This window comes from Trichosurus vulpecula, chromosome 1 (genome assembly GCF_011100635.1).
Source record: "Trichosurus vulpecula isolate mTriVul1 chromosome 1, mTriVul1.pri, whole genome shotgun sequence".
Lineage (NCBI taxonomy): Eukaryota > Metazoa > Chordata > Mammalia > Diprotodontia > Phalangeridae > Trichosurus > Trichosurus vulpecula.
The window spans coordinates 78,397,497-78,424,062 of NC_050573.1; the positions used below are offsets into that span (position 1 = coordinate 78,397,497).

The 26,566-nt window shown below is 43.4% G+C and overlaps 2 protein-coding genes across 2 annotated transcripts in view; both read left to right on the forward strand.

Annotated features, from left to right (window-relative positions):
* Window positions 1–11,794, forward strand: part of NIBAN3 (niban apoptosis regulator 3) — a 35,032-nt gene extending 23,238 nt beyond the window's left edge. Inside the window, exons 14-16 of the mRNA XM_036740840.1 lie at window positions 1–56; window positions 9,969–10,515; window positions 11,653–11,794. The exon at window positions 1–56 is cut by the window's left edge and continues 56 nt beyond it. Of these exons, the coding sequence (XP_036596735.1) occupies window positions 1–56; window positions 9,969–10,515; window positions 11,653–11,794 (745 nt within the window). The remainder of the gene's footprint in view (window positions 57–9,968; window positions 10,516–11,652) is intronic.
* Window positions 11,795–23,923: 12,129 nt separating this feature from the next.
* Window positions 23,924–26,566, forward strand: part of COLGALT1 (collagen beta(1-O)galactosyltransferase 1) — a 39,206-nt gene continuing 36,563 nt past the window's right edge. The window contains exons 1-3 of the mRNA XM_036769220.1: window positions 23,924–24,532; window positions 24,624–24,734; window positions 25,010–25,127. Of these exons, the coding sequence (XP_036625115.1) occupies window positions 24,258–24,532; window positions 24,624–24,734; window positions 25,010–25,127 (504 nt within the window). The 5' untranslated portion in view covers window positions 23,924–24,257. The remainder of the gene's footprint in view (window positions 24,533–24,623; window positions 24,735–25,009; window positions 25,128–26,566) is intronic.

Consider the following 26,566-nt stretch of genomic DNA (forward strand, 5'->3'; position numbering starts at 1 on the left):
TGAGAACATCTATGAAGATGTAGTCCTGAGCTTCCTAAACCAGAAGGTGAATCCAGGTAAGTAGGATGTTCTCTAAGAACATAAGGTACCTTCTCCTTCATCCTTCCTGCTCCATGGGTATAAGATGCTGTTTTTAGAAGAAAGGATGTAGGGCCAACTTCAGAACCATTTACAGAGACTACTGGCAAACCTGGGAAGAGCCTCTGAGGATACGCCATATAAAGCCAATTCTCAGTTATCCATGGAGCAGATGATCCCTCTGATTCAATGAAGGTGTTCTTTTTGTACAGCCCAGTTCTAAGAGCAGGGAACTTGGGAGCTGACTGTCAGTATTTCTTTACACCTGCTCAAAAGGTGAATGAAGAAGGATCTGAGTTGGGCCAGGAGAAGGATGAGACTATACATGGAGGACTACAAACCAATGGTATAGGATGTGAACAGTATGGCTAGGCACAAGGGAAATGAATGAATGAATGAATGAATGAATGAAAAAAAAAAACATTTATCAATAGCTCACTGCCAGGCACTTTGCTAAATGCAGAGAAGCACAAGCAAACAAGACAGTCCCTGTCATCAAGGAGCTTTCATTCCAATTGAGGAAGACAATGCAAATGGTGGAATGTTGGCCAAAGGAGGAGTGTTTTAGATAGGGAAATCAGAGGGAATGATATTTGGAGTCATAGGGTAATTGATTGACATGTCCTTTTCAAGAATGGCAGCTCTGTTCTCAGAACTAGAATTGGAAAGGGGTGGGAGTGGGGGATCTGGAAGGATCCTAGGGTGGGAGCTGGAGTTCCTATTGATTAAGTCTTCTATTTAATGGAGACTGATTAGGGCTTTGATTCTAGGGAAACTGAGGACTTGACACCAAGGACTAATAATAGCTAACATTTATATAGTGTGTGCCAAGCACTGCGCTAAGTCTTTTATAATCATTATCTCCTATGATCCTCACAAAAGCCTTGGGAGGTAAGTGCTATTATCATTTTACAGATGAGAAAACTGAGGCAAACAGGGTAAAGTGACTTGCCCAACTAGTAAGTGTTGAGGCTGGATTTGAACCCAGGTCTTCCTTACTCCAGACCCAGTGCTGTATCCACTGTGCCACCTAGCTGCCTGTCGCAACATTTATTCTTAACTTTTCTAAGATAGTAGAGACCGTGGTACTACAGATTTTGACAATAGGAAGTCCATTTATTGCTAGCCTGTGTGAATCAGCCTCACACATGGAGGGTTGTTCTGATCAGGGAGTGGCCAGTGCTGATGGGAGTATTTTGAAAGAATTTAAGCAAACACTTAACGTTTGACTTAGGCATACAACTGTGTTTGGGGACCTGGTAACTGTGGCAGCATAATATTAACTCCTTGGTACACTGGAAGAGGGAGTGGGTTTGGAAGATACTGGATGGCACAAGAACCCCCAAGGTCATGCAGCTGGGAGTGGGGAGTCAGTCAGAAACTGTGGGTCCTTTTGGGTTGGAACTACTCAGTCTGCCACAGCCTTTGCTTTTGAGGGGGTTGGTGTCAGACCATTAGCTCATCATGCTCTCTCTATGGCTGAACAAAGAATTGTAAAAGTGTAACCTTAGGGAGGTAGTAGAGATCCAAACTGGACAAGGATGGGCTAGCGAGAGTCGTCAGTCTCCCAAAGTATGGCTGTACCATATTCGATAGTATTAGTTCATCCCAAGTGGGAAGCCCAGTCTCCTGGTCTGATGGGACAGGCAGTAATCAGGGGAAGGGTCTGCCATGGCAGAAAGGAAGCCCTGGGGGTAGAGTAGGTCTAGTCCCCTGGTTACGGATAAAGGGGGTGGGGGTGGGACAAGGTGACTGCTCTTTTGTGGAGCCAATACTATGAACATGGTCAACCTCATATAGCAAAAAAAAAAAAGAAAATCACTCAGGGTCATAGCTAAATAAATGCCATTCATCATGAAAGAAGCCATTGTGAGACTGGGGGACGGTAAAAGCACATGACCAGAGAGGAGGGAAGAGGTCTTCCAGCCAAGGAATGAGCCAACCCTTATTGAACACTAGTGAACACTGGAGAAGGAGAGGGGGGAGAATCTTAAAAGAAGTATGAAGATGTGGCCTCTGCATCTAGCTATTAGAGAACAATTAAGGACTGAATTGTTTAGCACTAATTCTAGGAGTTTAGAAAAGGGAAAAATCATCAGGAGCTGGAATATTCCAGGAGGGCTTCATGGAAGAGGTAGGTAAGGCCTAGAAGGGATAAGCAAGGCTTTGTGGTTGTTATTTAGTCATTTTTTCAGTCATGTCTGACTCTTCATGACCCCATTTGGGGTTTTCTTGGCAAAGATTCTGGAGTGGTTTGTCATTTCCTCTTCCAGCTCATTTTACAGATGAGGAACCGAGGCAAACAGGGTTAAGTGACCTGCCGCAGGGTCATGCGGCCTCTGAGGCTGGATATGAACTTGAGTCTTCTTGACTCCAGGCCCAGCGCTATATCCACTGCGCCACCTAGCTGCCCAAATAAAACTTAGCTAGGTGCTTAAGAAAGAGAAGGACACTTCAGGTCAATCAATTTACTAAGCTCCTACTGTGTACCAGGTATTGTGCTGGGCACAGGGATGGGAATACAAAAAATGAAACAATCCATACCTTCGAAGATTTTACATTCTAAGGTGGATCAAATCTAAACCTGTATCAGAGGCAAAAATAAACCTGGTTTGTGCTGGAGGATAGATAAGACTCACTGCCCTGAAGGCATGTCAGGAAGTGGAAGGGTATTAGACCAGTGTCAGATTCCTGGAGGTCTTCTTTCCCTCATACCATTAAAAAAATGCATGGATGTCTTTTGTTTTTACATTACTTCTGTCTCCAAAAAATCTCTTGCCCCTTCTCTATTTCATGCCTCAAAAAAGAAAAAAAAAAGCCATTCAGTGAAATTACCCAACACATCAACTGAGTCAGTTTATTTAGTGTTCCATACCGATAATCCCCTGCCTGCACTAAGACGGAGGGAGGGGCATTTTATCTTCTCCGGGGCTAAGCTTGGTCATTTTAGTTACACAGCTTTTAGCTTGTGGTTTGTTTGTTTTTGATGCTTTTCTTTTCATTTACATTAATGCCATCATGTACATTTTTCACTGATGGTCTTAAGAGCCAAGTAGAGGAATGGAGTACTTAATGGGGTTGACAATGGGGAGCTCTCCATAGGTTCTTGGACTAGGGAATGAGAAGTTAAAAGCTGGACTTCAGGAAGGTTAGTCTGGCAGCAGGATGAAGAGTGGTTCAGAGGCAGGAGAAAATTCTGTGAATGCAACAGTCTGAGCCTCAAGGGGCAGGAGCACTGTGGTAGCATTGAGAATAGAAGACACAAAGGGTGAGTGCCAGGAAATTGCTCTCCCTACCCCACTCCCGTGAGAGTGTATATCAGTCAAGAGTTGGAGAATGTTCAGAGAAGAGAAGCAACTAGGGGCTACCAGCTGGAAACCCTTGCCTCTGAAAAAAATGTGGGAGAACTAGAACTGTCCAATTTGGAGGAAAGGGCCAAGGGAAAAAGACACTTTAATTACAGATAAGAGCATAAAGGATTTTTCCAAGGAGTATGTGGACAAGTTGTTCTGCTTGTCTGCAGAAATTCTAGGCAAGAACAATGAGTTTACATTAGTAGGAAGAGAGTCCCTTTGGTCCTAAGCACAATAAAACCCTTTGTCAAGCTGATAAAACACTGGAGTGAGTGGCCATGGGACACTCTGTTCCTAAAGATTTTGGAAAAAAAAGAGAATTAGAAAATTAACTGAGTGAATGAATGAATAAGTGAATGAATGGATGGATGAAAGAAAAAAGCCTTTATTATGTACTTATAATGTGCCACGCATTGTACTAAGCTGAGGATATGAGTACAAAAGCAAGACAGTTCCTGCCTTCAAGGAGCTTATATTCTAAAAGGGGGAGACAATACATATAGGGAAGTCATGATTACGGAAGGGTGTTTTGATCTGGGGAGTTACCTGGATGGTGAGAAGTCAGTTGATATGCTTTTTCTAGAAATACTGTAGAGTTAATTTGATTACTCTTGGGGAGTGGGGTTGCAGAAGTGGAAGGGGAGAGAAGAATGGTATATGTAAGGTAGTATATTGGAAAATGGCCTTAGTGAAAGAGTATAGTTAGATTTGGTACCAGCTACATCTAGTGAGATTTCACCGATCAGAACAGGAGGGCCAAAGTTCTTCCAGGGTATGTTATCTGGAAGTCCAGTTGGAGGCAGTGATGACAGCTTCCTCAGGTTGGACAGTGATAAACCCCGTCCAAATTCAGATGCTTGAAGACAGCCATCATGCGCCCCCCCCACCAATTCTGCTCAGAGGTACATTAGTGCATTGTTAGTAGAGCTGTTAATTAATACAACCATTCTGGAAAGCAATTTGGGATTATGTAAAATAAGTGGCTAAAATGTCCATATCCTTTGACCCAAAGATGACACTGCTAACCACATACCTCAAGGAGATCACTGACCAAAAGAAAGGTTCAATCCATGTACACCAAAATATTTATAGCAGCCCTTTTTTGTAGTAGCAAGCAATTGAAAACAAAGTAGATGCTCCCAGATTGGGTTATGGTTAAATAAATTGTGGTTTACACAGGTCTGTTTGAGTATCACTGTCTGTAAGAAACAAGGAACATGAATATAGAGAAGAATGGGAAGACTTACATGGACTGATGCAAATACAATGGCTACCACTAAGCAAATGGAAAATACCACAATTACAAAACAATTGAAGATGAATATTGTGAAGTTATAATGAACAAAGGGTGGATTGTAGAGTGAGGAGGATTTAGGCTTGATATGAGGAAAACCATCCTAAAAATTAAAGCTCTTTAAAAGGGGAATAGGTTGCTTTGGGAGGTATTGGGTTCCACCTCTTTAATTGGGAGCTGAATGCCCCTTTGGGATCTTGCAAATGAGATGTGAGCATGGGGTAATCTTGAAGTTCCTATCCTACTCTGGGATTTTGAGATTATAGAAAGGGGCACTTGCCCAAGATCACATAGCTAGTTGCAGAGCTAGAATCGAACCCCAGGTCTCCCTAATCTCAGTCTGGCACTCCTTGCGCTACTCTATGGCAAGCTGGTGGTGTAATGTAGAGGGCTGGGTCTGCAGTCAGGAAGATCTGAGTTCAAATCCAGCCTCAGATACTAGATGTGTAACCTCGGGCAAGTCACTTAAAGCTTTGTTTGCCTCAGTTTTCTTAACCATAAAATGGGGATAATAATAACACTTACCACACAGAGTTGTTGTGAGGATCAAATGAGAAACTTGTAAAAAGCACTTAGTACAATGCCTGACACGTAGTAGGTACTATATAAGTGCTTATTCCCTCTCCCTGCCCCCCCCCTTCCCACTACACTTGAAGATATTCTTAAATGTTACTGTGGATAGTTGAATCTTTGTGAGCAAAAGGCAAATTTGGCTGAGTTATTAAAATAAACAATCAACAAGAAGTGATTCCAAATCTAAGAAGACCAGCACATCTCTGTGGGTTACAGAATGATGGAGACAGGGGCTGGAGTTAAAAGTACAACATCCTCCCTCTTGGTCACTCCCTCAACTGTCACCGGAAGGTCGAGTCCCCACAAGGTGATGGCTATCTTGAAGTTCCTGGAGATTAAACATGCCTAAAATTAGTTCGTGAGCCCCTATCTGTGTCTTTCCCGTGAACAATCATCTGGAAGACACAATTCTTTCATTCACTAAGATAAGATAAAAACAGTAGCCACAGAACACTTTCCCCAGAAACCTAAGATACACTTTACCACAAAACACAGTGTCATTGGTAAAAGTGGGTATGACGGTCATGATGCACATGGCTGGGGACCACATATTGCCAAAGCTGTTCACTCCTCTGGTGAATTGATAATTAATTTATGAAATTATGTGACAGGGGATGGTTCTTTGGATACTCATTGGGAAAGACCACAATTGGCAGTGAGGAAGGGGGTGGCAATCACATTTTAATAAGCAAATAGCACAGAAAATACTGAGATAAGTGGCAAGAAGTGGGGAGGGATACAGATGCAGATGGTGGTATGGGGTGAGGAGATGGGATAGAGAAGTAAGTAAAGCAGCATGGGGAAGAGGAAGGGGATGGTGAGAGGCAGAGAACGTCACGGATATAACCATTGATTAGAGTTGGGAGCACTAAGTACCGTGGACCCGTAGAAGATGAAAGAAGGCTCAGGGGCAAGAATCTGAGGTCTCACTTTATGGGTTTTTTTGGGGAGGAACAGACCAACTCCTATCTGTGTCACCTTAAGGTTAGTTCAGTGACATATCCAAATCATCTCAAAGTTAACAGTAAAAATTCAAAGTTGTCATCTCAAAGTTATTAGCCCCTTTTGATGTTCTGCCAATCTGTAGTTGTGGAGGTCTGGATTTTGTCCAGAATCTACATATCCTAAGACTAGAAACCTTGACATCAGGGCCTAGATGGCTCTCTCTGATTTAGTACATGTTACCAGAATGTGAATTTTGGTTAATATATAATACAATTTCTAAGTTATGCCCCTTTGATCTTTGTGACAGTTTGTACATGACTTTCAGGTTCCCTTTTGCAGTCTTATTTCCTGCTGCCTCCCCTCCATACTGGATACTTATAAACTTACTGTACTGACTAGAAGGGGAGGAGGGGGTCGGGGGAACCAGAACAAGATCCAGTTTTAACCCATTTGGTACCACGGGTCCTCAAAGGTCTTTCTCCTCCTAGGGGGAGTCTTCACAAAGCTCTCTGCTGGATGGGCACCTCAGCTGAGCTCCTGCAGCCTGCTCTTCTCTTCAGTTTAATTCAATTATCAGAGCTAGTTATTTTCTGAATCCACAGCTGCTTCTCTTCTCTGCTGTGAAAGGCCTCATTTCTTGAAGCTACTTCCATATTTGAGTAACTGCCTCTCTGTGTCAAGTGCGTCTATGCTTCCTCATCTGTGCCTTTGACTCTGTAACTGATTCTGCAAACACTGGATGGTAGTTCTCTCCCAGGACAAGTAGTCCCAAAGGCCTTTTCTCAATCCTCATTCTTCTTTACCTCTCTGCATCTTTTGACACTGCTTGATCACCCTCTCCTTGATACTCTCTTCTCTCTAGTTTTTTGGGATGATCATCTCTCCTGGTTCTCCTACTTGTTTGACCATTTGCTCCTTCTCTGTCTCCTTTGCCTGACCCTCCTCCACATCACACTCTCTAATCATAAGTGTCCCTAGGGGTCTGCCCTGGGCCCTCTTCTGTTTTCCCTCTATGTTACTTCACTTGATGATCTCATCAGCTCCCATGGATTTAATTACCATCTTTATGCTGATGATTCTCAAATCTACTTATCCTTCCCCCAACTCTCTGATGACCTCCAAACTTACATCTCCAACTGCCTTTCAGACATCTCTGACTGCATATCTAGTAGACATCTTAAACTCAGTATCTCCAAAACAGAACTCATTCTCTTTCCTCCTAACCCTCCCCCACCAACTTTCCCTATCATTGTAGAGGGAAAGACCATCTTCCCAGTCCCTCAGGCTCACAAGGGAAGAATCATCCTGGATTCCTCACTATCTCTTACCCCACCCCTCTACCCCCATATCTAATCTGTTGCCAAGGCCTGCTGATTTCACCTTTGCAACATCTCTCAAATATACCCCTTCTCTACTGTGACACTGCCACCATTGGTAAACTCATTACCTCACACCTGGACTATTGCAATAGCTCTCTAGTGGGTCTGCCTGCTTCAAGTCTCTCCCCACTCCAGTCACCACTCGATTTTCTTAAAGTACATGTCATACCATATCACCACCCCCTGCCCCCATTCGATAAACTCCTGTGGCTCCCTGTTGTCTCCACAATCAAATATAAAATGCCCTCTTTGGCATTCAAAGCCCTTTATAGACTGGCTAGGTTATGAACTCCTTCCTACATTTCCAGTCTTTTTACACCTAAGTACCCAACATGTACTCTTCAGTTCAGTGACACTGGCCTCCTGGCTGTTCCACAAACAAGACATTCCATCTTCCTACTCTGGGCATTTTCTCTGGCTGTCCCCCAAGCCTGGAATGCTGTCCCTCTTCCACTCCTCCTACAGACCTCCATGACTTCCTTTATGTTCCAACTAAAATCTCATCTTTTATTGGAAGCCTTCCTCAACCCCTGTTAATTCTGATGCTTTCCATCTGTTAATTATTTCCTATTTATCCTGTATATAGCTTTTTTGTATATATCTGTTTACACGGTATCTCTCCCCCTGCCCCATTAGATCATGAGCTCTTTGAAGGCAGGGACTGTCTTTTGCCTCCTTTTGTATCCCCATTACTTAGCATGGTGCCTGGCACTTAATTAATGTTTATTGACTGAATGATGGGGGGTAGTGTGTGGAGAAAAATCTCTTCCTCTCCCTCCTTCAGGTGAATGCATAGCTCAATTTTCCTCCAACTCTTGGCTTTCTCTTCATCTTTCTTGAATTGTCAACTGTCTTTAAGGCATAGCTATTTAAAGTTCCCAAGGGTATGGCCAGTTTTTTGGTTGTTGTTTTTTGTTTGTTTGTCCAAAGGCCAACCACCCTTTAATGTCATCAGGTGTTCATTCTTCCTAAAAGGATGAATATGTGCCATCATCTATCATCATATTTTATATCCCCCCTCCTTACAAAAGTGAAAAACCTAAGTGACTCTTAGCTCCCTAAAAGCGAAAATAGTTGAGCCTGAGGGATAGTTACAGATGCCCCTGGTGAGACAGGGACAGCTTCCCTAGGCTGTCCTGTGGTATCTTGGAGTCCAGGTTCCAGTACTAGCATTGCTCACCAGCCATGTGACCTTGGCCAAGTCACTTTTCTCTGAGCCTCGGTTTCTTTGGCTATCAAGTAGAGATAATAATAATAGTTAATATTTAAGATTTGTATTTAAGATTTATTTTGTTTGATCCTCATATGAACCCTGGGAAACAGATGCTATTATTACCCCCATTACAGATAAAGAAACTGAAGTTTAAAAGGTTATGTGACTTGCCCAGGGTTATACAGCTAGTAAATATCTAGGGCAGGTTTTGAATTCAGCTTTTCCTGCCTCTGATGGATACTGCTCTAATCATTGCACCACCTAGCTGCCTGTAAGACACCAATACCTGCACTATTTATCTCAAATGGTGGAGAAGGGAGAAATAAAAACATAAATGGGGGGGAAATAGGATGAAAAAAAGACACAGATAGTAATCATAACTGTGAATGTGAATGGGATGAACTCTCCCATAAAACAGAGGTGGATAGCAGAATGGATTAAAAATCATAATCCTACAATATGCTGTTTACAAGAAACACATTTGAAATAGCGGGATACATATAGGGTAAAGGTAAAAGGCTGGAGTAGAATATATTATGCTTCATCTGAAGTAAAAAAAGCAAGGATAACAATCCTAATCTCAGACAAAGCAAAAGCAAAGATAGATCTAATTAAAAGAGATAAGGAAGGAAATTACATCCTGCTAAAAGGCACCATAAACAATGAAGTAATATCATTACTTAACATCTATGCACCAAGTGTTATAGCACCCAGATTCTTAGAGGAGAAGTTAAGGAAGTTACAGGAAGAAATAGAGAGCAAAACTATACTAGTGGGGGACCTCAACCTCCCCCTGTCTGAACTTGATAAATCTAACCTCAAAATAAACAAGAAAGAAGTTAAGGAGGTAAATAGAATTTTAGAAAAGGCGGATATGATAGACCTCTGGAGAAAACTGAATGGGGATAGAAAAGAATATACTTTTTTTGTTTATGAATTTCTGCAGAGTTGGCATAGGTACATGTATCTTTTGTTATGTAGAGACTGGAGATTTCTATGTGAGCTTGAAATCTTCTGGGTTGAAGTGAGCAGTAGACAAGAGGTGAGGAAAGGAACTTTAGAGACTGAAGAGGTATTCAGAGGGGAAACAGTGTCTGAAGAAATGTTCCACACAAATTTTGTTCTTTTTCAAGGAATGGATACAGCGGCTGAACTAAGGGGCTTGCAACCTGGGGAGAAGAAGGAGGGGACTGCAGAGACCTGCACCCATGCTACACTTTCCACGTGGAATCTAGAAACCATTCATTCTACCCTGCAGTGGGACCCAGACCGCTGCCAAGATCTCCTCCAGAATTCCCATTGTGAAGGGGATCAGGAAGAAACAGGGAGAAGGAGTAGGGATTCCTGCTCTACTCATTGGCCACCTGAATTGCTAGACAAGGACCCAGATGAGACCGAAAGAAGTGTCCTTTTGGAGGGGTTGACTATAGCCATGGACATGGATGTCTTCCAAACAGATCTGCTGGAAATGGGCATGAAAGGGAAAGGCAGCCTCACCGAATGGAGCCACCCCACAGAGTTTCTGAAATCCCCATGCACAGAACGAGAGCTGACAGGGAGTGGCAGCCAGGCAGGTGACACGGAGGATGGAATATACTCCAATGTCGCTGTGAAGACTTTGCCTGGAGGACTAGGGAAAGGCAGAACGGTGGTCGTAGAAATACCGGAAGGGGAGATATCGTGAGAAAGGGCCACGTTATCCATCCTGGTAGAAAGGTGTCTAGCCTTCTGTCTGTGGGAGTTAGGAGATGTCTGCTCTGAAGACCAAAGTTCAGAGCAGCCTCCCCTAAGCTCAGGAACAAAAATGAAAATTATTTCATGGGATTCTCCTTCTCTATATGTGAAAGGAAAGTGTCAAGGTCGAATGATGATAAAGGCTCAGGAATAATAAACACATTGATACAAGTTAAGTAATTTAGAATTTCATAGCATAAATCTCATTGGAGTCCCTTCCCCCCACCCACCCTAGCATTTCACAGAATCTTAGAGGAAGGAAGGAAATGAGAAAAAAAAAACAACAAACACACTGTTTATTAAGTACCTACTATATATCAGGTACCATGCACTTTACAGATATTATCTTATTTGATCCTCACAACAACCTGGTAATGTAGGTGCTATAATTATCCCCTTTTTCAGATGAGGAAACTGAGGCAAATGAAGGGTAAATGACTTACCCAGGGTCACACAGCCACTAAGTGTCTAAGGCAAGATTTGAACTCAGGTTTCCCTGACTCCAGAGCTAGTGTTCTATCACTGTGCAACCTAGTTACCTCTGGAAGGAGACTGGGAAAGAACTTGCTTCTGACTCATATTTAAGAAGGAATCTCTTCTACTATATGCCAATAAATGCTTATACAACTTCTAGTTGAAGATTTCTTAGGAAAGAGAATCCCCAGTGTCCTAGATTTGGGTCGACCCTAATTGTTTGGAAGTCTTTCCTTATATTGAACTGAAATCTGCTTAGGGGCAGCTAGGTGCCCCAGTGGATAGAGTGCTGGGCTTGGAGTCAGGAAGACTCATCTTCCTGAATTCAAATCTGGCATCAGACACTTACTAGCTGTGTGACCCTGGGCAAGTCACTTCACCCTGCTTGCCTCAGTTTCCTCATCTTCAAAATGAGTTAGAGAAGGAAATGGCAAACCACTCTAGTATCTTTGCCAAGAAAACCATAAATGAGGTCACAAAGAGCCGGACACAATTGAAAATGGTCAAACAAAAAATTGCCTCAGTACAATTTCTACCACAGCTTCTGGTTCAACTCTCTGGGGCCAAACAGGACAAATGTAACCCCTTTTCCATATAACATCCCTTCAGATACCTGAAGACAATGATCATGGTCCCCCTAAGATTCATCTCCAGCCTAAATGTTCTCAGTGCCTTTGACGAACCCTCCCATGGTGTGGATGTTAGTTCCTTTGCCTTCCTGGCTCCCCGCTCTGTACTTGGCAGTACATGACACTTTCAATGTTATACCTAAAATATGGTTTTCCAGATGTGATCTGATAAGGAGAGAGGACAATGAAAGTTCAACCTCCTTAGCCTTAGATACTGTGCTTCTCCCAAGAGTCACCCCACCCCCCAATCATGGACCTTATGCCTCACTAAGATATCACCTAATATCATTTTAGGGGTTTTTGTTTGTTTGTTTGTTTTTGGCTGCCAGGTCACACTGTTGACTTATAGAGCTTAAGGTTTTCTTTCACAACATGACTAATGTGGAAATATGTTTAATATGATAGTATCCTTATAAACTGTATCAGATTGCACGCTGTCTTGGGGAGAAGGGAGAGAAGGGAGGAACAGAGGAAAAAAATGGAAGTCAAAATCTTACAAAAATGAATGTTGAAAACTATCTTTACATGTAATTGGGAAAAAATGCTACTTAGTGGGAAAAAAAAAAGAAATAGTATGATAAGAAGAGAAAATGGGCTTAGCACAGTGCCTCACACATAGTAGGTGTTTAATAAACATTTGAGTGATTGATTGATCAGTGTGGTAAGAGGGAGGGAATGACAGGTGGACAGCCATAGTACCCGAGTGGCACCCATGCTATGCTGGCAGAAAGTGAGGAAGGTGGGTGGATCCCTGGTGGTGAACTTTTGGAAGGTGGGTGAGAATAGCATAAGATGGACAGCCATGAGTGGGTTGTTCTCTGCTTTAGTATTAGAGGGAACTACTAAAATGATGAGATCCTAGATCCCTTTGAGTACAGTATATATGAATATATTTGCCAGGACCAGTGTGCTAAGCATTGGAACGACAAAGACAAAACCAAAGAAGAATCCCTGCCCTCACCTGGCTTTCCCTCATTATGCAAGCTAGTTTCTTGTCTTCTTGAACTCATTCTCTTCACATATAGTAGATGCTTAATAAATGCTTCTTGATTAGATTAGATTGGATCTTTGTTTCTTTCCCTATCAAACATTGCATATAGTACCTTTCAGGTGGTAGGTGCTTAATGAATGCTTGCTTATTGATTTAAAAAAATAGGGCTTAAGATTTACTCCCCCATTCCCTATTTTTAGCTTTTTCACTTTCTTAGCAAATATGGAGGCTACCAAGGAGAGTTCCACTCTTCAGATTTATGCCAGGCATTCTGTTCACACAACAAAAATAAGCTCTTTGACAGTATTAGGGATTTATACCAGTATATAACCCGAGGCTCAGGGTCTACCTGCAGGTACCAGACTCTTCATTTTCCAACAGTCAATCATGTCCGAGACAGACAGCCTTGATAGTCATTAGCCCTTCTATGTGTAGAGAACAGACTGGCCTCCTTGGCAGACTTCTTGACTCCCATCTTGGATCAGCATTAAAGATACTGCTTCTCACTTTTCTGCCCCTCAGAGAGTGGGACAGGTTTTCGTTCAGATAATCCTCACCCACATTTCTCTCCTTTGAAGCACAAATTATTATCTTTTTTCCATATTCCCCTTCTTCCTTGGGTCAATAATTTTCCATTCCTGGTTCAATGAATCCCATCATATATGAGATAGCACCTGTCATGAGATTATTTTCAGTTTTGAGGTCATTCTTAATTAAGCTTCCTGGATTCCAAATTAATTGTTTTATGCCACCATGAAGGTTGCTGCCACCAGGTGACAGGGAAGGTGGCAGACGTTTCCTAATGAAGATTGAACCATCTGGCCATCTCAGGAAGGTAAAAATGGAACCTTTAGAGACAGCATACATGAGATTCTGAGTCAGATTCTCAATAATAATGAAGGTAACTCCTTAAATTTCAAAAATTGCTCTCTCTCTCTCTCTCTCTCTCTCTCTCTCTCTCTCTCTCTCTCGCTATCTATATGTATGTATGTATGTATTTTAGCTGCCAGGCCTTTATCAGATATGTTGAATATAAGATTATACAGCATGTCCCAAAAGTCTCAGTACAATTTAAAGCTTTCATAGCTTAAACTATTAAACTGTTAAATAAGCTTTAATAGCTTACAATCGCATTAAGACTTTTGGGATAACAGATATATGGATTCTGTGAGGACCAACCCTGACAGACTTCGCTCTTCTCAGCAGCACAAGGTACAAAGACAACTCCAAAGGACTCATGATGGAGAATGCTATCTACATCCAGAGAAAGAACTATGAAGTATGAATGCAGATTGAGGCACACTTCATGCTCGCCTTCCCCCCCCCCTTTTTTTCTTCTCTTTTGTTTTTGTTTTTGGGTTGTTGTGTTTTTTTTTTTGGTTCTGTTTCTTCTTTCTCATGATTCATTCCATTGGTCATAATTCTTCTCCACAACTTGACTAGTGTATAAATTAATTCAATGTGAAAAAAAAAGACTTTTGGGATACCCGGTATGGGCAATCAACAAAACATAAAACCAAAAGTCATTCCTCAATAGATAAATGGTCAAAGGATGTGAAAATATTTCTCCAAAGAATTGCAAACTATTAACAACCATATGAAAGAATGCTCCAAATAACTAATGATAAGAGAAATGCAAATCACAAATTGGCAGTGAAGGGAACAGTCAGGGTTGGAAGGGCTATAGAAAGACAGGCACAGTACTGATCTTTTGAAGCCATGAATTAGTACAGCTAATCTGGATGACAACTTGCAGTTATGCCAAGACAGTGACTAAAATGTCCATACTCTTTGACCCTTGTCATATACCACAAAAAGGTCAATGACAAAAAGAAAGGCCTCATATACAACAAAATACTTAGAATAATACTTTATAGTAGCAAAGAACTGGGCTCGGGGGGAGATAAGTGAATAACCTATGGAAAGACTAAACCAGTTCAGATGCCTGTAATAGATACCATGATAATGAGAGATACCATGTAATAGATTACTATGCTTGCTGTAAGAGACAAATATGATGAATACAGAGAAGCATGGGAAGATGAAAACAGATGCAAAATGAAGTAAGCAAAGTCAAGAAAACAGCATATATATATGTATATATACATAATGACTAAAATAGGATAATGGAAAGAAGAACAAAGCATTCAAAACTGAAGGCTGTGAAATTATAGTGACCAAACCTATGCCCCACCCAAAAGATGTGGGGAAGCACCTCCCCACCTTCTTTTCGGAAGTTGGGGGAGTGTGCCTGTAGAGCACTGTATATTATGCCAGAGTTTCTCAATATTTTGGTTTTTATTGGACATTTTTTTTCTTTATTCTTTGTTATAGGGGATGTCTAACTGTCTCCAGCGGGGAGAGAGGGATACAATAAAGAATGTAGGTTAAGTATAAAAAAGAGATAGCAAAAATGTATTTCAAAAAAAAAATGCTACAATTTAAAATTGTATAAATAAGAAATACCAGATAGAACAGATTTACAAAATTATCATGTTAAGATAGATTTTGTTCACAACTGCATAGAAATATATTTTCTATCATCTCCCTTTGCCAGTCATTCATCCTCTTACTCCTTGATACAAAGCAATCCTGAATGTATCATCAGCCTCAGGGATCATCTTGGGTGCTAAATGTCTGGCATTGTTTCTAAGGTCCTTTCTACTCCTAAGAGTCTGTGATTCCATGCAATTCTTTCTTAGCAGGAAGAGCAAGGGTGTGACTAATCCGAAGGTCATTCTGGTACGCTTCCTCCCTCTTTCCCTCCAGATTTACTATCCTGAACCTCCTCTGGGTTAAATATTTGATATTGGAATGTACATATCCTGGGTGCAGTCCAACTGAATAGCAGAAGGAGGTGGTATAGGAAATTTGGGAGCAAATAAGGAGAAGCCAACTTGGCGCAGTTATCAGCAGTGGCAGGTACAAAGTATGCAATCGTCTTGGACTGAGAATCAACTGTAGACTTTGTATCAGTTTTAGGAACTTTATTATTCAGGTCAAAGGGACTGAAACAAATGTAGAAACTCACTTCTATGAGCCCTGTGTGCCCATGCAGTTTTGAACTGACCTAAGGCTAGGCACCACCACCCTGATGCAAGTCCTCATCATCTTATGCCTGGATTATTGAAATAGTCTGCTAATGGGCCTTCCTACATTACGTTTCTCCCCACCCCAATCGATGCTCCATTCAGCTACCAAAGTGATTTTCTTAAAATGCAGGTCTGATCAAGTCAACTGCCCTACTTAATAAATCTTAGTGGCTCTCTGTTGTCTCTAGGATCAAATACAACATACTGTATTTGGCATTCAAATCCCTTCATGACCTAACCTCCCCAAAACTTTTCCAGGCTTCTTATACCTTCCTCCTTGCCTTGTATTCTTTGATCCAGTGGCATTGGCTCTACCACCTGGTTCTTGCATGAAATAGACACTCCTTCTCCCTGCTCCAGTTATTATCTCTATTTGTCCCCCATGCCTGGAATAGCTTCCCTTCTCTGCTCTGATGACTGGTGTCCTTCAAGTCTTAGCTAAAAATCTCACCTTCTAAGGAAGCCTTCCCCAACCCCTTTTTATTTCAGATGTTTTCCTTCTGTTAATTATTTCCTATTTATCCTGTATATGGTTTGTTCACATTTGCTTGTTTCCCCCATTAGTTTGTAAGCTTCTTGAGGGCGGGGACCGACTTTTGCCTCTTTTTGTATCCTCAGTGCTTAACGCAGAGGCTAGCACATAGTAGGTGCTTAAGAAATATATGACTAACTTTAGTTTACTGACTAAAACAAAAATGGGGGATGGACTGGGAGGGGACTCAGATACTATCATAAATGAATAAAGTTCATGGAGTTCATTCCTTAAAGCAGTTTCTGAGAATCTAGAAAAAAAAATCTGATTCTGAATGGTTCTTGTAACAGCTTAAGAGCTAAATTTTTGAGGGGCACTAAGCCTCTCTGTCCTTGCCTGCTCTAACATTAAAGAATTTTCTGGATCTGAACTTGGTGGCCCTCGTCCCAGCAGCTTGATCCCAATTCATAGGCTTACAGAATCCTTTCCCTGACTTGCATACTGCTGGCTGAAAGACAGGCATCTACTTTTTTTCTGAGTTAAACCACTTCACGCAGTCTCAAGTCAGGAACTCCGCCTGCTTTTTTTTCAGCTGTTTTCCGAAGTAATTCTCATGAGGGGCAGCTCCGTCTTTGTCTTCCCTTCTTGGGAAAGCCCTAAGTGAACTTCCCCAGTCGCATCTGGGCTTTTCTGCTCCTCCAACTTCTTGCCTGCCCTCCCTTGAGAGTCTCTCTTCCCTCCATGTTCTGAAGTTAGCAATCAACAGCCTTGCGCTGCTAGATTCTTTAGAAACTGTATTTCAGCAAATGTACTATTTGGCTTACTGTGTATCTATCTGCATTAGATACAGTTTAAAGTCACAGATCCATCAATTGGTTTCATCCCACCCAGAAATGTAGTTTAACCTGACTCTTTTCTTGAAGTGGAGTACCTTGTCACTGCCCTGATGCTGTGTCCTGGGTTCTCTGTCACAGTCTTGATTTTAAGAAAAGGAAGTGTGGTTATTTTACTGGGAAAATTGAAGAGGCTTTTTCGTGTTGAATAATTCGAATGGGTGTTATACACATTGAGCAGGTGGCATACAGTTCTGGGACATTATCATTATTTTTGTTTGTATTATTTCATACTACATCTTTATGTTATTGAAATGGTTTTTAATCATTAAAAAATCCGATTAGGCATTTAAAACTAGCATGTATGCGTACTTTTCTAAGGACCCTAAAGACAAACTAAAATTTAAAAGGAATCATAGAATTATAAAAAATTTGGAATTGGCCAAACTCTCCTCTTACAAGAGGAAACAGGCTGAAATACGTTTAAGTGACTCTCCAAGTCACACAGTGTCAGAATCCGGGCTTAGGAAACCAGGCATCCTAACTCTAATTCTAGTGGCAAGTAAGTTTTTCCTTACAATTCTGTCGAAATAGGTTCTAAAAATTTCTTTGGCAAGCCTGTAATCCGTGAAAATTAGATATATATATATGTATACATACACATATATATGTGGTATAGCAAATACCCATTCAATACAACAGATTTTGAAAAAAAAAACCTTATGTTTTATTTAAACTATTGGCTAATAAAAATAGCTAGCATTTATATTTTGGCTTTCAAGTTGCAAAGTACCTTACAGATATCTCATTTTATCCTCACTACAATCCTGGGGAAAAGGTCTTATTATTATCCCCACTTTACGGATAAAGAAAGTGAGGCTGACTAACTAGGTCATGATCATTCAGCTAGTAAGTATTTGAGGCCAAATTTGAACTCGTCTTCCTGACTGCAGGTCCAGCATGTTATCTATTGCACCACCAACCTGCTTATAAAACCTAAGTGTACCAGTAACTGAGAGATAATCCTGGAGAGGCCTAGGGGTACAGTCTCTCAGGGAATAATGACCTGAGGGACAGATACATATGTGTGTGTGTGTGTGTGTGTGTGTGTGTGTGTGCATAATGGGGGTAATCCTGGGAGAAGATTGAACTAACTAGCTCCCGTTCTCTGTCAGATTCCAATCAAGCCTGTAAGAAAACCTTTCTGGGGACATCATCCCTGGGGTCACCTCAGCCACCAGCTTGGGAAGTATCTTAGGCGAATGGAAGTCAGGTGGGTCAAACACCAGTTGTTCAGGCTGGCCCTGGTGGCCTCTCTAAGCTTAGAGGAAATTCCAATGAAGGGTCAACATGGAAGCCTTCAGGGCCAGGGACTTTGAGCCAGTGCCTCCCCAGAATGCAGTCTTGCCTCAGGTTGGGAAGGTAAAAGAGCCAGCTTAGGTCCTTCCCACCAAACACTTGTTATACAAAAGACAGTTGGGGATAGCTAGCAAACATATTTATCCAAGTAAGCAGTAAAACAGAAATTAGAGTTTACACAGATTAGGGAAGACAATAGGACACACAGGAGCGAACAAGCTCTTCAATTCAGGAATGAGATAAAATCTCAGTTCAGCCAAGAAAAGAATGATCTCACCAGGAATCTGCTATTAGAAGTTTCTGGGGATGTAAGTGCTGGAAATCAAGGTACATGTTGGGGGAGGGCTGGCTTTGCTCACGTGTCTGTGACTCCAGAGTGCTCCCACTAGCCATTCCAAAATTTGCCCCTTCTCTCAATGAAGTTTCATGTAGCTCAGAACAATCAGGAGTCCTATCTGCCTGCACGTGTAATAGGGCTGTCCTTCTGGGAACTGCCCAACTCACCTGGGGCACCAGCAAATAATTATGAAGCACAATCACATGCAAGTTACCATGGTAGGTATTCAAAATATAAAAACAAAAATCTCTGGTTCTTAAGGAATTTAGGTTCAGCTGGGGAAATACACTATGTACACAGACAGATGAGTAAATAGGAAGTAATTTGAGGGGGAGGGATGAGCAATAACAACTGGGTGGTCAGTAAAGGCTTTGCATAAAAGGAAACCTGTGATAAGGATCCTAAGAGGTGGAGGGAGGAAGGAAAACATACCAGGTACTGAGGACAGCTTGTTTCAAGGCCTAGAAACAAGAGACAGAATGTCAAGTTCAGGAAACAACCATTACGTCTATTTGGCTGGAATGTAGAGTACATGAAATAAGTCTGGAAAGGTACTCTGGTATCAGATTGTGAAAAGTTTTAGATGCTAGACTGAGGAGTTGGTATTTTATCTTAAGAGCAATAGGGATCCCCACATGATTTTCATACAAGTAACATAGTCATGTCTGTGCCTTAGGAAGATTATTATGGTAGCATGGGAGAAGGGAGAGACTGGAAACAGGCAAACCAATGAGGGGGCTATTGTAATAGGACAGGGGAGAGGTGATGAACTAAAGTGGTGGTGAGTGGAGAGAAATGGCTGTAAGATCTGCCGTGGAGATACAATGTATAGGACTTGGTGACAGAATGGAGAGGGAATGTAAAGGAGAGGGAAATATCTGAGGTGATTGCAAAGTTTTAAAGTTTAGTGACTAGAAGAATGGTGGTATGGATCTATTAGAGGGAAGATAATGAGTTCTGCTTTGGACATATTGACCTTGAGATATTAATGGGACATCCAGGTGGAGATGTCTGGTCAATGTTTGGCAATATGAAACTAGAATTCAGCAGATTAGAAGTATATTTATAGATGTGGGAGTTATCTGCATATAGATGATAATTAAGCCCATGGAAGCTGGTGAAATTAAAGAAAAGAATGTTGAAAGAGGAGAGAAGAGACCCAGGACAGAACTTTGGTAATTATTTATGGTTGGGAGTTGTTAATGATGATCCAGGAAAGGAGTTTAAGAGGGAGTGGGTTTTAGAAAAGAGAAGAAGCTGAAGAAAGAAGTACCCTGAAAGCTGTGGGAGGGAATGGTTGAGGAAACTAAAAACTGTAGAGAAGTCAAGTAGGATTAGGGGCTGAGAAAAACCCATCCAACTTGGTGGGTAAGAGATCACTGATGACTCTGGAAAGAGGAGTTTCAGTTGAGAAGATAAAATCGGAAGCCAGGTGTCAAGGGGCTAAGAAATAAACTGGAGCTACACAGACAGAAGACTTTTTCTAAGACTTTGTTTAAAAGGGAGAGAAGAGCAAGTGCTTGAGAGGATGGCAGGGTGAAGGAGGCCTGGCCATGTGTGTAGGAAACAGTATGGAATCCAGTAGCTGGGTAGAGACGGAAGATAAGAGAGGGAAGATTCATGAACAAAGGAGGAAGCTTTTTACCAGAGGAGAGGAAAGGGGAGGGGATTAAGGGCACACATACAAGGGTTGGCTTTGGCAAAAAGAAGGACACAGTTAGCATGGTTAAGTAACTCCCTCCAGTGGCATAAAGCAGGATGTGAGTAAGAGCAAAGAAGGAAGTTTGTGGGGATAACCCAGGATTAGGAGCAATGTATGGGGGGGGACAGGTGAAGGGGGCAAGGGGCAGTGTGAGACTGAACTGGTCAGTTATAGGGTCAAGCCTATGGTAGTAAAGTCAGGATAAAGGTGTGATGGATTGGGAGAACTTATTCTCTCAATAGGTTTAGGAGGGGTGCAATAGAGGGGGAGGTGGATGGTTGGGAAGTTATGACCAGAGAGAAACTTCAGTTTCAGGATGATGGAGGCAGCATAGTAACGAGATCCAAGGTATGACTATCCCTGTGGGTTACTGACATGGAGTAAAGACATATAGGTATTGAAGCTGATGAGGCTAGGATGTTTGAGAGGACATTAAAATCTATGCTGAAATTTCCAAGTATCAGGGCAGAGGTTGGAATGAAGAAAACTGTGTCTCAGGTACATACACAAATCTTTGAAAAAGAAGGGAGAATAGTACCATAGAGGCCAGTGGATGACAGAATCTGAATAGGGTGATTGTTGTTATTTTCAATTCTTTATGACTCCATTCTGGGGTTTTCTTGGCAGAGGTACTAGACTGGTTTACCATTTCCTTCTCCAGCTCATTTTACAGATGAGGAAACTGAGGCAAACAGGGTGAAATGATTGGCCCAGAGTCACATAGCTAGTAAGTACTTGTCTGAGGTCAGATTTGAACTCAGGAAGATGAGTCTTCCTGACTTTAGGCCCCACACTTTACCCAGTCTACTACCTAGCTGCCCTGATAGAGATGGTTGTTGTTCAGTTGTGTCTGACTCTTCATGACCCCATTGATCTTCCCCTATCTCTCGAAGTCTGTCCAAGTTTATATTCATTGTTTCCATGATACTGTCTATCCATCTTATCCTCTACCATCCCATTTTCCTTTTGCCTTTCACCTTTTCCAGCATCAAGGTCTTTTCTAATGAACCCCATCTCACCATGGCCAAAGTATTTAAGTTTCAGTATTTGACTTTCCGTTGAATAGACTGAATTAATTTCTAAGTACTGACTGATTTGACTTCCTTGCTGTCCAAGGGACTATCAAAAGTTTTCTCCAGCACCACAATTCAAAAGTGTCTATTCTGCAGCACTCGACTTTTGCCCAACTCTCATAACCATATATTGCTACTGGAAAAACCATAGTTTTGACTATTTGGACCTTTGTCCGTAAGGTGATAGCTCTGCTTTTTAGTATACTGTCTGTCCAGATTTGCCATAGTTTTCCTTCCAGGGAGCAAGTATCTTTTAGTTTCATGGCTACAGTCACCATCTGCAGTGATCTTTGAGCCCAAGAATATAAAATCTGACCCTGCTTCCATGTCTTCTCCTTCTACTTGCCAAGAAGTGATGGGACCAGTTGCTAAAATCTTAGGTTTTTTTTTATATTTAGAATGAGAAAGACAAGAGATCTCTTCAAGAAAATTAGAGCTATCAAGGGAAAGTTTTATGAAAAAATGGTCTGACAAAAGGCAAAAATGGTAGGTGACTGATTTCCCAGGAACCAAAATAAGCACACATTCCTTGCCATTTCCTTTATATCATCCCATGGAACCACCAGTTACAGCAAATGAAGAAATTTTGAATGCTGCGGATAAGTTCACCTACCTTGGCAGTATACTTTCCAAAGATATACACATAAATGAGAATTTTGATGTACATATTGCCAGAGCTAGTTCAATGTTTGGGAGGCTCTGAAGGAAGGTGTGGATAGAAGAGGTATTAGACTGATTACTAAACTGAAGGTCTACAGAGCCGTTGTGCTGACTTCATTGTTGTATGCCTGCGAAACCTGGACAGTATACTTGAACTATGCCAGGAAACTGAATCGCTTCCATTTGAATTGTCTTAGGAAGAGTCTGAAGATCACCTGGCAGGATAAGGTACCAGGCGCTGAGGTCCTTACTGTAACTAAACTGCCAAGCATTAAAACTCTGCTCCAGAGAGCGTAACTCCCATGGGCTGGCTGCGTTGTTTGAATGCAAAACGTACGCTTGCCAAAAAAAACCCAAAAACTATTTTATGGAGAACTCACACAGGGCAAATGTGCGCATGGTGGTCAGAAGAAGCAGTGTAAGGACACTCTCAAGGTCTCTGTCAAGAACTTTGGAATTGATTGTGTCACTTGGGAGACACTGGCATAGGACTGCTCAGCATGGTGTGCCCACATCAGAGAAGGTGCTATGCTCTATGAGCAAAGCAACATTGAAACAGCTCAAAGGAATTGCAAGATGCATAAATTTAAAGAATCCACCCCAAATGTTTACATGTACTATTTGTGCTTGACCTGTGGTAGGGCATTTCAAGCTCATATTGGTCTGATCAGCCACAGTAGGACACATTGAAACTTGACTCTAGCATAGTGATGTCATTTTGGTCCTCTTCCAGAATGAAGGACAACAACCAACCATCATCTCAATACAGTAAAGAGTGAAAGTAGCTACACACGGAAGATATGCGGGGACTTCCAATCTAATCTGTGATCTGAGGTCCTGACCCTGGCCGCTGCATCATTATTAAAGGCTGGGAGCATTTATTATCTCTGTGACCTTAAGTAAGTTACACTAACTAGCTGTGTAAACCTGGGAAAGTCACTTGTCTACCTCAGTTTCCTTTTTTGTAAAATAGGAGTATCAATAGCTCCTACCTCCAGGGTTATTGTGAGGATCAAATTACATGTAAAATTATTTGCAAACGTTAAAGTCTTATATAAATGCCATTATATTATATAACAATCTCTGGGCCTGTTTCCATATCTGTAAAAAGAGGACATGGTAGCTCCTGATTATCCCTCAGGCCCTCTTCAGAAGCACATTGCTCAGACAGTTTGGTGAAGCTGATTAGAGTAGCTAAGGCTTCATCACACGTGGCAGTGGGTTTTAGAGTGAGAGGTCCTCAAACTCAGTCCCGGAGAGGGGGTGGGGTTGGAGTCCAACCCTCCAGGCTCCATAGATGGTAAGGGGAGGAGTAGTCGCTGCGGCAGGGTCCGAGGCGTCAGCAGCATCCCCCACCTAACTGGGTGCTGCTTGGTGCTTACACAGGGTGAAGAGGCTGCCCTTCTCCATTTCTGACGTTTAGTGACTCCTGAAATACTCCACCTAAAAGTCATTTCGGATGGGAAGACACAACCCTAGCACCCAAATGCATTGCTGGACTCAACCGTTACGTGCTGCAGGAAGCCTGGGCACCGGGCCACTTAGGACCAGTTGTTCCGTCCTTTTAGGGTCGGTGTCCAGCGCTGGCCGTGGTGGGGTCCTGTCTGTCGGGCCCAATCCCGCAGGGCACATGTTTAGTGTCCTCCCTGAGCCCAGGCTGGGACACATAGTGAGCTTCTCACCAGGCCGCCAGGTCTAGGCTCGAGGGGCGGATCCCTACGAGGCTGGGCTCAGTGGCCGGGCGGTGTCGGTTGGGGAAGGGGCAGGTCTGGGGAGTAGGGCCCACCCCTTTAAGGCCAGAGACCGGTGCTGGGGCGGGGCGGCGCCCCGGTTGGGGGATTGGGACACGAGGCCCATTCCTTTAAGGCCGGATCTAGGCGCTAAGTTCACACGGAGTGGGCCGAGAGCTTCTCGGGGAATCGCCGTGGCGGGGCTGGCGGGGACTGGCCTGGGTTGGGCAGGCCTGGGCTGGGCTGTGTGCGGAGCGCGGCGGTCGGAGGGCGGAAAGGCGGCTTAAAGGCGAGGCGGCGGGCAGCCGTGGCCAGGACAGGCAAGGTTCTCTCGCCATGGGCACAGCCTGGGCCAGGAGCCGGAGCCGGAATTCTAGCCCCCGGGCCCCGCGCCTGCTGGGCCTGGCACTCTGCGCCGCCGCCGTGCTGCTCCTGCGGGGCCCGGGCCGAGCTGCCGCCTACTTCCCGGAGGAGCGCTGGAGCCCCGAGTCTTCCCTGCAGGCGCCGCGGGTCCTCATCGCGCTCATCGCTCGGAATTCGGCCCACTCGCTGCCCTCGACCCTGGGCGCCCTGGAGAGGCTGCGGCACCCGCGGGACCGGACCGCGCTATGGTGAGGATCCCCATCCCTGCCCCCTCCCCTTGTTCCGGGCCCTTCCCTAGCCTATCCTGGTCCTGAGCGATGTGTGCTTGTGCCTTTGCAGGGTGGCCACGGACCACAACGTGGACAACACCTCGGCAGTGCTGCGGGAGTGGCTGGTGGGCGTGAAGAGCTTGTACCACTACGTGGAGTGGCGGCCCATGGAGGAGCCGAGGTGAGGAGTGGGGAGGGGCTGCGCAGGAGGCGGGAAGCTGGTTACGGTGGCCTGGGCTGGCCTGAGCTGTCAGCCAGCCTGCAGGGGCTGCTGGGGGTCTGGACACCCATTCGGGGACAGGGACAGGAAGGGCCAACCATGGAGGGAGCCCCCAGACAGAGGTAGGTTTCCCTCCCCTCCCAGGCCTTCCCAAAGGTATATAGGCTGCTATCCTTGGTCTGGGGGGCCAACCTAGCCCTGGCATTAACTTTTCAGGCAATTGTGGCTCCCCACAGGTCCTACCCTGATGAGGAAGGCCCCAAGCACTGGTCCAATTCTCGCTATGAGCATGTGATGAAGCTCAGACAGGCAGCCCTGAAATCAGCTCGGGATATGTGGGCAGACTACATCCTGGTAAGAGCCGCTGACAGCTTCCCACCCTTTCCTTTCTTCCCCTCCTCCCCCCATCAAAGCCTCTCATCCCCTTGGATTTATGAGGGAAGAGGAAGTTGCCTGTCACTAGTTAAAACTGAATTGAGTCTGATCTAAGAGGGGCAGCAAGAGTGTTGAACTTGGAGTCCCCAAAACCTGAGTACAAAATCCACCTCAGACACATATTGTGTGATCTTACCCAAGTCACTAGAAACCTCAGCTTCCTTTTCTGCAAAATGAGAATAATAATATTCCATCCCTTAATATATGCTCTGCTGGGGCAGCTAGGTGGTGCAATGAGTAGAACACTGGCCCTGGAGTCTAGAGGACTTGGGTTCAAAACCAGCCTCAGACACTTGACACTGCTAGCTGTGTGACCTTGGGCAAGTCCCTTAACCCCAACTGCCCTGCCAAAAAACAAAAAAATGTATATATGCTTTGCAAACTTGAAGAATTCGTCTTGACCCCTGTGATTTCATTGGTTGGAGGCTTAAAAGCCTTAGAGAATTGCCTGGGCGACTGACTGAAAGGACTCTCCTAGAATCACAGATGCAGTATGCTTCCCAGTCTGTACCTGAATCCTTGGTCTTGTTGACTTTGAGGCTAGATCTTCATTCACTCTCTGCCACGTTGCCTTTGGAAGTTGTTTTATAAAGGTCAGGGGTTTTGTTTGCTTGTTTTGGACTGGCCCTGTGATTTCATTGGTATAAAAAGCTCTCAGAGGAAGAAACTCCCTGTTCCAGGGCTGCTCAGCCTTCACTCTGCTACTCAGTTCTTTGCTTTGCCATTTATAGTCTTAAGAGTTTTTGCCTGGAACACCAAGAATTAAAGTGACTTGCCTAGGGCCACTCCGCCATGATAGTCAGAGGCTGAACTTGAACTCTTGGTCTTCTTGACTCCAAGGATGCCTCTATCCACTATGCCGCAGTGCTCCTCCGTAAATCATCATCCTCATGATCAGAAAGGCCTCATTTGAGAAAAAAATTAAAATTTAAGTGAAAAAAAGGCCTCACTTGTACCACCAGCATCCAAGCTTGCTTTGACTTAGCACACAGAGCCTCAGGGATCAGAGATCCTGGTATCTCTGGGGAGTTGACAGACGTTCAGGATTCCTCTGGCCCTGGGGAGGTTAGAGTGAGCACCATCCACGACAGAAGCAGCAAGAGGCAGAGCAGAATTAAAAATGTGGCTCCTCTCTCCCTATGAACTGGAAGAGACAAGTCTTACAGGAGAAGGAGCCGGGCTACAGTGCAGGAGAGGAGGATATAGAAACCAAAAATAGCCGGCATCACATGTGCTTCTTACTTTAAGCAAACTTGGCATGTGATCATCTAGATTTATAAAACAGGTAAATTCATTTCTTTCCTTTTGCAAAAGGATCGCCACCACCTGCTTTTGCCACCATCCTAACCCCAATGTTC